At 40.0% G+C, this 14,092-nt stretch overlaps 1 protein-coding gene across 25 annotated transcripts in view; it reads right to left on the bottom strand.

Moving 5' to 3' along the window:
• Positions 1–14,092, bottom strand: part of C2H18orf63 (chromosome 2 C18orf63 homolog) — a 57,503-nt gene that overhangs the window by 16,289 nt on the left and 27,122 nt on the right. For 13 of the 25 annotated variants that reach the window (XM_043539944.1, XM_043539946.1, XM_043539947.1 and 10 more), the window contains 7 exons: positions 12,105–12,146; positions 10,426–10,502; positions 7,463–7,572; positions 7,258–7,381; positions 7,055–7,140; positions 5,455–5,638; positions 2,419–3,543 (listed from right to left, as the gene is read on the bottom strand). In XM_043539944.1, coding sequence (XP_043395879.1) covers positions 2,419–3,543; positions 5,455–5,638; positions 7,055–7,140; positions 7,258–7,381; positions 7,463–7,572; positions 10,426–10,502; positions 12,105–12,146 — 1,748 coding nt within the window. Of the gene's footprint in view, positions 1–1,721; positions 2,218–2,418; positions 3,544–5,454; positions 7,141–7,257; positions 7,382–7,462; positions 7,573–10,425; positions 10,503–12,104; positions 12,147–14,092 lie in introns of those variants that run through there. The other 12 variants (XM_043539966.1, XM_043539967.1, XM_043539968.1 and 9 more) reach the window with 9 other exon arrangements.

Raw genomic sequence — 14,092 nt, 5'->3', positions numbered from 1 at the left:
TTAGAAGATTCAAAGCACAACTTACGTTCTTGAACGTCTTAAAAAACTTGGTGCTAAATTCATCACTGTTATTGCACTGAACTCAGTTTACCACTTCTTGTTTTATTAAAACTCAAGAGGAAGTATCATACTCTATTTAAATTATTTTTAGTGTGCCATTCAGCACAAAGTTCAAATGCTGTTAACAACTTGCATTTTTACTAGGGCTGTCAAGCGATTAAAAAAATTAATCGTGATTAATTGCACTGTTAAACGATAATAGAAAACCATTTATTTAAACATTTTGGATGTTTTCTACATTTTCAAATATTTTTATTTCAATTACAACACAGAATACAAAGTGTACACTGCTCACTTTGTAATCAAAAATAAATATGAATATTTGCACTGTAAAAAACAAAATAGTATTTTAAATTCACCTAATACAAGTACAGTATTGCATTCATCATGAAAGTTGAACTTACAAATGTAGTATAATCTACAAAAAAATAACTGCATTCAAAAATAAAACAATGTAGATCTTTAGAGCCTAGAAAGTCCACTCAGTCTTACTTCTTGTACAGCCAATAGCTCAGACAAACAAGTTGGTTTACATTTGCGGGAGATAATGCTGTCCACTTCTTGTTTACAATGTCATCTGAAAGTGAGAACAGGTGTTCATATGGCACTGTTATGGCTGGCATCACAAGATATTTACATGCCAGATACGCTAAAGATTCATATGTCCCTTCATGCTTCAACCACCATTCTACATGTGTCCACGCTGATGACAGGTTCTGCTAGATAATGATCCAAAGCAGTGTGGACCGATGCATGTTCATTTTCATCATGAGTCAGATGCCACCAGCAGAAGGTTGATTTTCCTTTTTGGTGGTTCGGGTTCAGTAGTTTCCAGGTCAGAGTGTTGCGCTTTTAAGACTTCTGAAAGCATGCTCCACACTTCGTCGCCCTCAGATTTTGGAAGGCATTTCTGATTCTTAAACCTTGGGTCGAGTGCTATAGCTATCTTCAAGAAATTTCACATTGGTACCTTCTTTGCTTTTTGTCAAATCTGCAGAGAAAGTGTTCTTAAAATGAACAACATGTGCTGGGTCATCATCTGAGACTGCTATAACATGAAATATATGGCAGAATGCAGGTAGAACAGGAGGTAACGAACTCCTTTAGGGAGAATTGTGTCATAAATTTAATTAATGCATTTTTTTTTAAACCAGCGTAGTCAGCGAAGAAGCATTTCTTCTGGAATAGTGGTGGAAGGATGAAGAGGTATACGAATGTTTAGCATATCTGGCATGTAAATACCTTGCAATGCCAGCTGCAAAAGTGCCATGCAAATGCCTGTTTTCACTTTCAGGTGACATTGTAAATAAGAAGAGGGCAGTATTATCTCCTGTAAATGTAAACAAACTTGTTTGTCTTAGCGATTGGCTGAACAAGAAGTAGGACTGAATGGACTTGTAGGCTCTGAAGTATTACATTGTTCTGTTTTTGAATGCAGTTATGTATCAAAAAAAATCTACATGTGTAAACTGCATTTTCACGATAAAGAGACTGCACTACAGTACTTGTATGAGGTGAACTGAAAAATACTATTTCTTTTGTTTATCATTTTTACAGTGCAAATATTTGTAATCAAAATAATAATATAAAGTGAGCACTGTACAATTTGTATTCTGTGTTGCAATTGAAATCAATATCTTAGAAAATGTAGAAAGGCATCCAAAAATATTTAATACATTTTAATTGGTATTGTATAACAGTGTGATTAAAACTGCAATTGATCGTGATTAATTTTTTTGAGTTAATCTCATGAGTTAACTGCGATTAATGGACAGCCCTAATTTCTACTAACTTGTAATCTAAATAGCTATTATACATGCAAAGGTTTTCAATGAATGTGTTGTAACAGCTGAACCTGCTAAAGTTTCAAGCTTGTATAAAAGCATTGGGCTTACATATTCTGTAGTCTACAGCTAGTAGGTGATACGATCACATACTTGAGCTGGTCTGATATACCATCCAATAGCTGGTTGTGGTACACAACTTTGTGTGAAGACAGACTGACACACAGAAAATGGAAGCATATTATTGTTTATAAATTTTGTTAGTCCCATTAAATAAAAATCTGGAACGAAATTTAAAGGAATTATCCTTCCTTTTAGAAAGTCACAATTACAAGGGCATACAGCTCAGATGATAAAACAAATCAGTCTTTTACTGTAACAGGAGGCAATGGTTAAAGATTTTAATACAAATTACAGCAAATATTAGAAACATACTGTCTGGCAGAACTAAGATACAGCATCAAATGCAATGAATAGTCTAATTACCTCAGCGAGTGCACGCGCGCACGCACACACACACACACACACAGAATTGGTGAGAACTAGTATAGGTGAAACCAATTATTTACTGTACCTGCTCACAGTTGACTTGTGAATGGTGATTGGTTGTCTTGGTGATATACTCCTTTGGTGGTATTAATGATTGTTGATGTTCTCTTTTGGCTCTGTGCACTGTACTGTTTAAAACCAATCTGTGAATATTTAACCCGGCTCCTTCAGTTGGGCTTTTTGTTTGATGCTGTGATATGCTGGTGTTTGCAATTTCTTTGTCCGACTCAGAAATCTGTATCTGTACCTTCTTTGAATTGTGACTTTCCCCAAATATTTTTGTGGTGTTCTGATTTGATAACTTTCCCCCCTTTTTTGTAGTAGAACTGAGTAGTGCAGGTTTTTTCAAACCTAGATTAGCATTTGATGTCTGAAGCACTGATTTGTCACTAGCAGATAATGAAGAAGAATTTAGCTTTTCAGGTTTGCCTTTACTTGAATTCCTACCTGAAGATGGGCTATTAGAAAAAGCCGAATTTGTCAGCTGCTTACCAGTTTCTTTTTTCTGGTCACATATAGGTCCAGCATTTTTTACACTTGCTTTCCCAGTCATTCTCTGAGCATCAGTGCCATTAGTAGGATTTTTGAATGACACAGTTTGGACAGTTTTGTATACCTGATTTACACTGAGGTTGCATACAGATAATTTAGACACAGTGACATCTCTAACTACTTTTGGAGAATGCCATAAAACACTCACTTTTTTCTTTCCTTCATTGGCTCTTGTGGCCTTTACATCCATTTGCAACAACTTTCCTTTGAAAATAGGTATAATTCTAGTGGCATTGTTCTTTTGAGAATCCACACATGAATGCTCAGACATTCTTAAGGATTCAGTTGAGTGAACTGGTACCCCTGATGCTCCTGGAGTCTGCTGCTGCTGTCTACTATGCACTGTTTTCTTCATGGCCTCAGCAACAGCATTCTCTGGCCATGGAATGAGATTTGAGAGAGTACATTGTTTTGGCTGATTGATCAAAAGCTCCATCCTGTGGCTAATTCCTGAACTGCATTGTGAAGACCTCTGCTGCAAAGTCTCTCTTCTTGGAGGTGCTTGAGTCAGAGATACCTTCCATATCGGTTTGCTGGTCAGATTTGCAGGCTTGGCATTTACTCCCTGAAACACACAGCTGTTGCCAAACTGATTCAACTGAACGAAGAGAGTTAGTTTACAATGCTACAATAACTTAGCCTGTATACAACATACAGTGTACACATTTTTGTGTTGGTTATTTTATAATTCTATTTTTTTAAAAACAACCTAGAATTAAGAACATTGTATGCTTGCTATTAAGGACATTTAAGGAAAGATTTTTTTCAGCTTGATAAATGAAAAGTAATATGTATGCAAATATCTGATTGTCAAGATGGCAAATATGTTGCACAATATATATCCTTTCAAGCAAGAATAAAAAAGCATGCCACAAGCTATATACAGTGATTACTTCACCCACCACTGAAATGGAACCCAGCAACCTTTTAACATCACATAGCAACAATAAAAGACCCCAGGGGAATTTTTCTGTTACAAATACAAGTGGAGAAACCATTTCAGTAATGTGCCCCTTTCATATCTGTTATATCGGATCATTTTATTCCCTCTCATGGAAAAAATCCACTGAAAGGGAAAAACTACTTTGAAAATTCTGTGTGATTTGCCACACTGAGTTTCTGCTACAATATCCTCTTTGAGGAAAAGGGTCTAGAGCCCATAGGGAGAGATCCAATTCCACCCTTCAGGATATTATGGCATCTGCATGCAGAGCAAACTTCTCTACGCTGCTCCTCAGTGCTCCTATTGTGCCACAGGAAACCTAGATGCTTTTGACTCCCTAATCAGCAGATATGTTCAATCAACCCTCTCTTTAAATGAGGAGTAGCTGCTATTGTTCAAAATTAGTTTTGCTATGATTACAGTTATTTTCCATTAGGACATTCTCCTTAATTGCACAGTTATCACAGACGGTAATACTACGGCTATGTCCTCTGTCTCACACCAGGCTGAAAAACCACCTGAAACCTCATAGAACTCTGATTGTGTGGTTTTTGTATTTAGAGATTTCTACAGTTTTGAGGGATGAGGGACAAAACGCACTGGATCCAGTTTCCCCATTCTCTGCTTATGAGCTACAATTGGTTGATGAGGCACTTTTCGGATTGCCACATTTCTCAGACATTGAAGACCTAATCCTTAGTCGTCATTTTAGAGCAGTACTTCTAAAACTGTGGAATGCAAAGCAATTTCTAGTGGCCCACACAGAGCTAGCTGGCTGACTGTCCTCCTTGTCTCTAGTTACTTACACAGACATCTAGACTTTTCATAACAAAGAAATGCCTGGATGCCTGTGAAAACTGTGGGAAATAAGGAGGAGTCATCCTAACTTTCTCCATTAGGGGCTGCAGCTACTGGAAAGAGAGAAACAGGAGCCTCACTCAGACACCAGATCTTAACATTTTCGAAACTCTGCAATTTCTACTGCATTCTTCAAATTCTACTCTTTGTTTTTTAAAAAATAAGTTTTTCTTCTTTCACTGACAAGATAATCAGCACGTGTGCTACTGCTCAGAAAAGGCTGAAAATAGTATTTCATATAGCCCATTATTCTAAAAGAGTTGTAAATTTTGCTCCTTCCCATCCTCTTCACCTCTGAAGTGTGAACTTCAGCCTGACTCAAACCATTTAAATGCTTGCAATAATAAGTCTAGACTACTTATTTTCTCTAATTTTCTTTTTCAAAACAAGGAAAAAAATATTGTTGTGATATTTATGGTGGCAGAGTTAAGATAAAAAATTCAGGAAAAGGAAACCTTAGATTCCAACAGAACTGGTAATTTGGCAACATATCACTTCCATATCTTCTTATACAGTTATGATATGAACAGTAATATGTGAGGCTACCCATTTAACTAGAAAAACACAAGTATTAACAGTTATTCATGGTGAGAAATACTTTTATACTCTTGCAGTGTTCTGAAAATTCACCTGGGAAAGAGCACGTATTATCATGAACAACACTGTGCCCATTAATATACATATTAATATAAACATAAAACTTCTTACATGCATGGGATGTTTGATTAGTTCCTTTGTGGCATACAATGCTTTACTTGTCATTTTTACTGGAAATCCACATAGATGAGGAAGTTTAGATTTTAGGTCAGAAAGAAAAGAGTTTAACACTCCTTCTAAATCTACTCTAGTAAAATATTGGACTGGTTGGCTTCTTATGCAACTTAAAGGGTACCTGAATAAGTGTTAAGGGCTATGTAAGATGGCTTTTAGCATTTTGTATAATGAAACTGTTTATCCTTTTCTTGAATAAAAGTTTAAATACACACTAAAATTTCTTCAAAAGAATTTAAAAAAAGCAGCTTTACTATTTTTAAAGGGACCAACATTTTAGTAGTTTTAATGGTTTTGGAGATTTGAAAGTTTTACTCTCATTAGGCTAAATTAAGCCATTTTCATTCCCATTGAGAAGTACTTTATTGCTTGAGCCGACACATTGAAATCAATGGAATATCCTGCAAAATAAGGTATTATTCAACAGAAGTAAAAGTGATAGAAACTAGTGTTTTATTTGTAACATCCTCCTGGTTTTCTTCTTTTCCTTCTCTGGATATTTTAATTATTTTCTCATTCCAAAGCACAACTCAATATGAATCTTGGTTTTTAGTCTGAGTTCTTTCTTTGTGAGCATGGTTCTGAAATCAGAGTTTCCTAATTAATGTGAACACCCTCTACTGGCAGTCATTTCAGCAGCAACATAAAATGTCTGAAACAAGTATTAGCAATGCTATTATTTTTTCAGTATTTCAATGATGCAGGGGTGGATTTAAAAAAATAAAGCTAGAATATGGAGCATATTCCTCACTGGATTGCACAAATTGCAAAGCAAAGGAAAAATGAGGCCTGAACTAATTGATAATGCCCCTAGTAAAGGGTGACCTGCAAAGAAAAACATTCTGTTAGTGCCATTTCTTGTTTCCATAACAAGGAGGCCTGAAAAGATTTATTTTTATAAAAAGGGGTTTTTTCCGCTTGTTTTTAAGATTATAAAGTCATAGGTCATCTAGACTGTTTTTCCTGGAAGACTCTTGATGATTGTGAGGAACAGGTAACTTCACAGATATTATGGAAGTGAAACCAGACTTAGGTTTCAATTGTGAAAACACTTCAAATGTCCTGAACTCTAAGCATGAGAGTAAATGTTAACAGGATCAGGGCCTGTGTGGTGAAGTAATTTTATTCAGATTCAGATTTACTAAAACTTAAATTTTTATTTGGTTGGCTTTTTTTTTGTTTTTGTTGTTAAAGCCTATTCAACGCATATGCCCGAACAAACAGGCTGAAGAAAAATTATTCTCTCAAAGATTTGGCATCCCAGCCCCTACAAGAGTTCCCAATTCATATCTCAGGGTCCTTTAAGAAACATTTCCAGCAAAATAGAGAAGACCAGATTTGACATCATTCATTAATACTACAGAAGAACTGAATTAAATATTTTGGACCATATTTTCTGATGACTTAGCCTCATTCACTTCAATGGAATTACAACTGCAGTGAATTTGGCCCTCAATTTGGATTAGAGTTTGGATCTTGGCTAGCACAGTAGAGGAGAAGACGTTCTAACACAAAATAAAATATGTATAAAGGATACGTAAAGAGCCGTTCCCCTATCAGTTTGAAGTAAACACTGCAATATATTTTTGTCTCTCCATGATCCTCTGGAAGGATATACCCATACTAAAAATAAAATACACATATAGATGGAATGTTATTATAAACAATGTGATTAACACAAAAAAATTCAAAAAAGAGACAAAAGGGAAAAAAATCATATGTAATCATGTTCTTTCCTACCAGATTCTTCCAGTGCTTCTGAAAGTCTTTGTATGAATGAAAAGGAGACTCTGGTGGAATTACATGGCTAATACTTATGATCTGACCCATTTTCATGCTGTACAGGGGTAAAGCAAAGAGAACGCTAGATATAACCCACAGCATAGTTGGAAACACAGATATTTGGTAAACTGTTTGTTTTTGTTGGAATTAAATAGAATTTTACCTTGGCAAGACATAGCACCAGTTACTTAAAATGGAGTGTCTCTGAATGACTGTATTTTTATTGTTGTCAAATATATCTAAGATGTTTGCTGAAATGTCAAAGTCTTCCAGCTTTAAATAGAAAAAAAAGTGTTTTGTTATTTTCAAATATTGCTTCATTTATACAAAATGAAAAAGGAACATGCAAAACATCTAACATGCATTCAAATGTACTACCAAAGCTTATACATGAATATTCATTTATCAGCCATTACAAACTGCTAATTTTAGAATTTTATTCACATTGTCACATGGCAGAGTCTGTTTCAAACGTTAAACTTCCAGGAACTGGCTAAAGACGTAAAAGACTTAAAGGCTGATGGATCATATTGGAGGTACTTTAACATTTAAGGATACTGGATACAGAAGGACTTGAAGCACAAAATAAATGTCCTCAGACTAAGAACTTCCTTACTATCCCTGCAGTACTTTTAAGTTCTACTCAGAAACCAACATATTCTAATGTTCGACAACCTAATGACAGTATTGCAGCATAATAACCAGGGTAGCAGAAGATCTCAGCAAGACTACCAAGAAGCTATGCCTTTGCCTCTTGAAAAAATCAAGAGAGATGCCCAGATATTCTGAGAGAAGACATGCTGGAGCTAAAGTCATAGACACTCTTAGACCTGGAGAAACATTCTTTTCTGAGACTGTTGTTTGTCATGGTTTGCATCCACGCAGTGACAGAAAAGTCCTTTCAGTTGCTGTGTCTATCTTCAGACTCTAGCAAATTATGGACCACAATACTGATTACTGATAATGAAACATCATGTTAATTTCCATCATCACTGCCTGTGTCGTTTTCAAGGCTGATACCTTGAAGTTGTCTTTGATTAGTATGTTATCTAGCTAGGGGAAACGGTGGAATTTCTTTCTCCTGAGAGCCAAAGGATATTCTAAAGGATAGAAATGGATTGAAAATGCTTGCTTTTGTAAGCAAAGAAGTAATCAGAAATTTAGTACTCATTGTACCAGATCAGTTAAGGTGACATGGCGGCTATCAGAACGGATGCTAATTTCTTAATACTGAAGTATGGTTTCCTGATATATTTGCTAACTATGCTCACATCCAGCATGACCCAAACTGCTCCCAACTTTTTGGGGGGTATCACAAAGAAAATGGAACAGGTTTCAGAGAAGCGCTGTGCAGATGGGACTTCTTTGATAGCTCTGATGGCTAAAAGTTGATAGATGGTTTTGAACATAAGATGTTATTCTAAGCCAGGGATGGGCAAACTACGATCCCTCAGGGCTTTGGATCCGACCCGCGGGATTGCCACCCCCATGGCGCGGCACCGAGAAGCGGCCACACCACGTCCCTGCAGCCCCTGGGTGTGGGGCCGCAGAGAGCTCTGCACGCTGCTCTTGCCTGTGGGTACCTCCCCCAAAGCTCCCATTGGCCAAGAACGGGTTACCGCAGCCAATGGGAGCTTCGGGGGAGGTACCCACAGGCGAGGGAAACACACGGAGCCCACTGCGCACCCCCTCCCACCCCCAGCGGCCATGCAGGGACGTGGTGCCGGCCGCTTCCCGGAGTGGTGCGGTGCAGGGCCGGGGCTGGCAGGCAGGGAGCCTGCCCTGGCCCCGGTGTGTGCCGCTGCCACCCTGGAGCGCTCTAGGTAAGCAACACCGGGCCGGAGCCTGAACCCCTCCTGCACCCCAACTCCCTGCCCTGAGCCCCCTGCTGCATCCTGCACCCCTCCTGCACCCCAAACCCCTTCCATGATCCCCCTCATACACCCCACACCCCTCCTCTGCCCCAAACCCTTGCCCTGAGCCCCTTCCTGCACACCGCACCCCCTCCCACACCCCGCACTCCGCCTCCGCACCCCAACCCTGCAAGAAATTTCCCCACCCAGATGTCGCCCTCAGGCCAAAAAGTTTGCCCACCCCTGCTCTAAGCTATTATAGGATGAAAGTGAAAGAAGGATTATCTCCTGGGTAATGCTGGAGAATATTATTATATAAGGTGACCTAGTGGCATAAAGACGTCCATCCATTGTAATCATCATGCACTGTGTGTAGACATCCTTCTATTATGTGGAGACTACAAGAAAGGGGTCAGAGACCCTGGTGTCAAACAGGGTTTTGGGTGTTTGTGGATGATACAGTGCTTAAATCTCAATGGTTTCATCTGCCTCTATTGCTACTAATTCATCATCTTCTCCAGAGGAGGACTGTTCTGTAACATCTTTGCCCGGCAGTCCCAAATGGATGTATGTTTCATGTGAAAAATCTACTATCCTTGGGGAAATAGGTTTCAGAGTAACAGCCGTGTTAGTCTGTATTCGCAAAAAGAAAAGGAGTACTTGTGGCACCTTAGAGACTAACCAATTTATTTGAGCATAAGCTTTCGTGAGCTACAGCTCACTTCATTGGATGCATACTGTGGAAAATACAGAAGATTTTTTAATGAAAATAAAGAATTAAAATAAAGAAAATTTTTTCATGATTTGTGTGTATAAAAACAAACATCTTCTGTATTTTCCACAGTATGCATCTGATGACGTGAGCTGTAGCTCACGAAAGCTTATGCTCAAATAAATCGATTAGTCTCTAAGGTGCCACAAGTTCTCCTTTTCTTCTTGGGGAAATAGTGCTACCAGCATGTGCTTCCCTTTTCCCATGCTCTTATTATTTTCTCTGGAATTCTCTTCAAACAGTAACTATAGGGAAATCTCACACCTCTGACATTCTGATTGGAATGACTGTCAGACTCCCATGAGTACAACCCTATCCAATAATATATGGTATATATATTTAGTACAAGATGAGGCTAAGCAACTAACATAGTGCATGTCCAATGGCAATTGGGAGTAAACATCTTGCTTCCCCATGTTCTTTTCAAATAAAGCAGCCCAGATAAAATAAGTGCAAGTAGGATGAACAAAATTAGCCATAGAAATTAGAACTGTTCTGTACCTGGGGTGGCGGTAGACGAATTGTGCAAGCCTCTACACTGATGCAAAGTTGGGTCTCTGATACATTGAGGTCCATAACTGAAATAAAATCAAAACCAGAACCACTCTGTATAACTATATAAAATTGTCTCTTAAGTGAAAAGGTAAAGCCAAGAGGCTTATTTAAAAAAGCAAAAACAAAAAACCCTCCAACCATTATGCTCGGTGTAGCAGTACCAAAAGATAAGAAGAATTCCTCTTCATGTATAAAGAATTATATTTCAATTTTTAAAAATCAAAATAAGTATTTTCTGGCTAATTCTTAATATCAGTGACTAAATTTCACTTGTAAAATGTATGTGAACATACATAATTGCACAAAGCTCACGGTTGTATGTCGAAATCAGAGGCGGGCAAATTATGGCCCGTGGGACCTTCCTGCCGGCCCCTAGGCTCCCGGCTGCGGAGGCTAGCCCCTGGCCCCTCCCCCTCCCCCACTGTCCCCCCTTCCCTGCAGCCACACCGCTGCGTGGGCAGCACGGCTTGCGCCCATCCACCTCCCAAGCTTTCCAATAAGCTTGTCCTGCCGCTCTGAGCGGCCTGGTAAGAGGGCAGAGAGGGTTGGATAAGGGGCAGGAGGTCCTGGGGCGCAGTCAGGGGACAGGGGGCAGTTGGATGGGGTGGAGGTTTGGGGGTGGTGGTGGTGGTGGTCAGGAGACAGGGAGCAGTTGCATAGGGGGTGGGGTCAGTTGGGACAAGGAGTGGGAGGGGGGATTGGATGGGTCAGGGGTCCCGGGGGGCTTGTCAGGGGGCGGGGGTGTGGATAGGGGGCAGGGCAGTCAGGGTACAGGGAGCAGGGGGGGTTGGATAGGGAGTCGGGTCCCGGGGGGCGGGGGGGAGGTCTCAGGAGGGGGCGGTCAGGGAACAAGGAACAGAGGAGTTGGATGGGTCGGGAGTTCTGAGGGGGGCAGTCAGGGGGTGGGAATCGGGAAGGGGCGGGAGCCAGGCTGTTTGCATAGGCACAGCCCTCCCTACCCGGCCCTCCATACCATTTTGCAACCCCGATGTGGCCCTCGGGCCAAAAAGTTTGCCCACCCCTGGTCTAAATAGTCACTTGAATGCACAAATACCAATTTGCACTGGCAATTACCTGCTCCTGAAAATATTTTCCAGGTGCAAATTTAGGTGCCAATGTTTTAAAATTGAATTCTTAAAATTTATATTTGCGATATAGAAATAAAATAAATATATCTTTCTATATATTTAATCATAACATACTAAGGAACAACCCTACTGTGGCCTGATGTTTTGAGAACTATAAACTTAAGCCAGTTAATCACAGTTACTCATTTTACTTTACCTATGTTCATCAAACCGCCATACCAAGTCTGCAGTCTGAACTACATCTGCCTAAAATTAACTCTTATAACCAGATTCTTTCAACCATATATTTTAATCTATGGTCATAGGTTAATATTAATAGTATAAAAATACTCCTCTCTCTCTTACAGAGGTGCAATTAATTTGAAAAGTGTCCATATAATTTAAAGAAGAATCTGCCAGCAGGTATCATATGATTGAATTTATTTGTAGATTACAAAATGAAATGATATTGGGTTGATATACTAAGACCATGGAAGCTTTAGTACAGTCTGACTAATTTCTAATATACTTACAATATTAACACAATATTGTACTTACCAACAGCATTTTGCCTTCCCATATGAGACAAAAAATTGCTTCCTTAATAAATAAAATAAGTACGTATTATTTTTATAAAATGTATGCATAAGCCTAGTATACTTTAAGACTTTTATCTCAGAAGTATTTTATGTAGCAGATATGGACAAAGTGCATAATTTATTTTGTGTGGCAGGGTTCCTGTGTAGTTTGCTCCTCACACAGAAAGGAAAAAATTTGTATCAGTGAATTTTTCATTGAATTAGAAGTGGCATGTAAATCAATACAGACATATGCATGAAAGCACAACAACTATATACATGATGTTTATCTCTCAGTAAGGAATCTGTATACAGAATTGTTTTTCATTAGGTAACAGGGCACTTTGTCTGGACAAGTGGGAAGAAAAGGATGTGGCTCCTTTACTGTTGCTCCCCTCCTTCAAACTGAGGTGGGGAGGGGGAGGGAGGCATTTTACCTAAGCTAGGGCTGGCCAGAGGAGGTAAGGTAAGCCACTGGCCTCCTGCAGAGCAGGGAAAAGGTATATATGCTCTGTCCTGCCAGACAGAACCCTCTCTCATGGATCAGCAGGTCCCACCCATTGGACAAGTGTAGAACTGGGTTTTTGTGGTCTGTTGTGGACACTGTTCTAGTTGCCTTTTTCAGGACTGGGAAGGAATTTTTCCCTTATCAGATTCGCTGGAATAGTGTGGGATTTTTCACCTTCCACACACCTTCAGGACCTGATTGGGTCAGCCAGGAAGTAAGGTTAAAGTTGTTGTGATGTGGTTGGTAGCAGGTATCCAGTGCAGGTAATTATTCCATAGGGAGTCTGGTTCTCTGATTAACTGAAATTGAAAGTGGATTTAGGGGAAGGCATCCCCTAAAGAAGTTGGGGAACAGGGTTGGGGCTCCTAATGTCTGTTACAGTAAGGAGACAACTCCCTTTTCCCAGGGAAAGGTGGTGGGGTCCCAGCAATGGCTGCAAGCAAGGTTGGAGGGGAGGGGGCTGATGGCAGCCCTCCCCAAATAGGTGGAAATGAATGAGAAAGGAATGATAACCTGCACTGAATGAGTTATTGCTGATAATTCCCAGATGAATTAAGTTACTAAAGTTGCAGCCTAAAAAGACACATTCCTCACATCTTCTTGTTCTTCTTAAATGTCTGGGACAAATTTCTCAGGCTCAAAAGGAGAGCTGGATAGAAACATTGCTTTGTGTTCTTCCATCCACCCAAACCAGCTGATAGCTTAGAGGCAACCCCAGAGCTACCATGTGTATTTCACAAGTTTTAGTCTTAGCCCTGGTCTACACTACGAGTTTAGGTTGAATTTAATAGCGTTAGATTGATTTAACCCTGCACCCGGCCACACAACGAAGCCGTTTTTGTCAACTTAATGGGAGCTTAAAATGGATTTCCGTACTCCTCCCCGATGAGGGGATTAGCGCTGAAATCGACATCGCTGGGTTAAATTTGGGTTTGTGAGGATGCAATCCAATGGTATTGGCCTCCGGGAGCTATCCCACAGTGCTCCATTGTGACCGCTCTGGACAGCACTCTCAACTCGGATGCACTAGCCAGGTAGACAGGAAAAGCCCCGCAAACTTTTGAATTTCATTTCCTGTGTGGCCAGCGTGGCAAGCTGATCAGCACAGGTGATTGTGCAGATCTCATCAGCAGAGGTGACCATGGAGTCCCAGAATCGCAAAAGAGCTCCAGCATGGACCGAACGGCAGGTACTGGATCTGATTGCTGTCTGGGGAGACGAATCCGTGTTATCAGAACTCCGTTCCAAAAGACGAAACGCCAAAATATTTGAAAAAATCTCCAAGGGCATGAATGACAGAGGCTATCACAGAGACCTGCAGCAGTGCTGTGTGAAACTTAAGGAGCTCAGGCAAGCCTACCAAAAAACCCAAGAGGCAAACCCCCGCTCAGGGTCAGAGCCCCAGACATGCAGCTTCTATGATGAGCTGCACGCAATTCTAGGGGGTGCCCCTACAACTA

Source organism: Chelonia mydas, chromosome 2 (genome assembly GCF_015237465.2).
Source record: "Chelonia mydas isolate rCheMyd1 chromosome 2, rCheMyd1.pri.v2, whole genome shotgun sequence".
Taxonomy (NCBI): Eukaryota; Metazoa; Chordata; order Testudines; family Cheloniidae; genus Chelonia; species Chelonia mydas.
The sequence above is the reverse complement of the archived record's forward strand: the minus strand, read 5'-3'. Positions and strand labels throughout refer to the sequence as shown.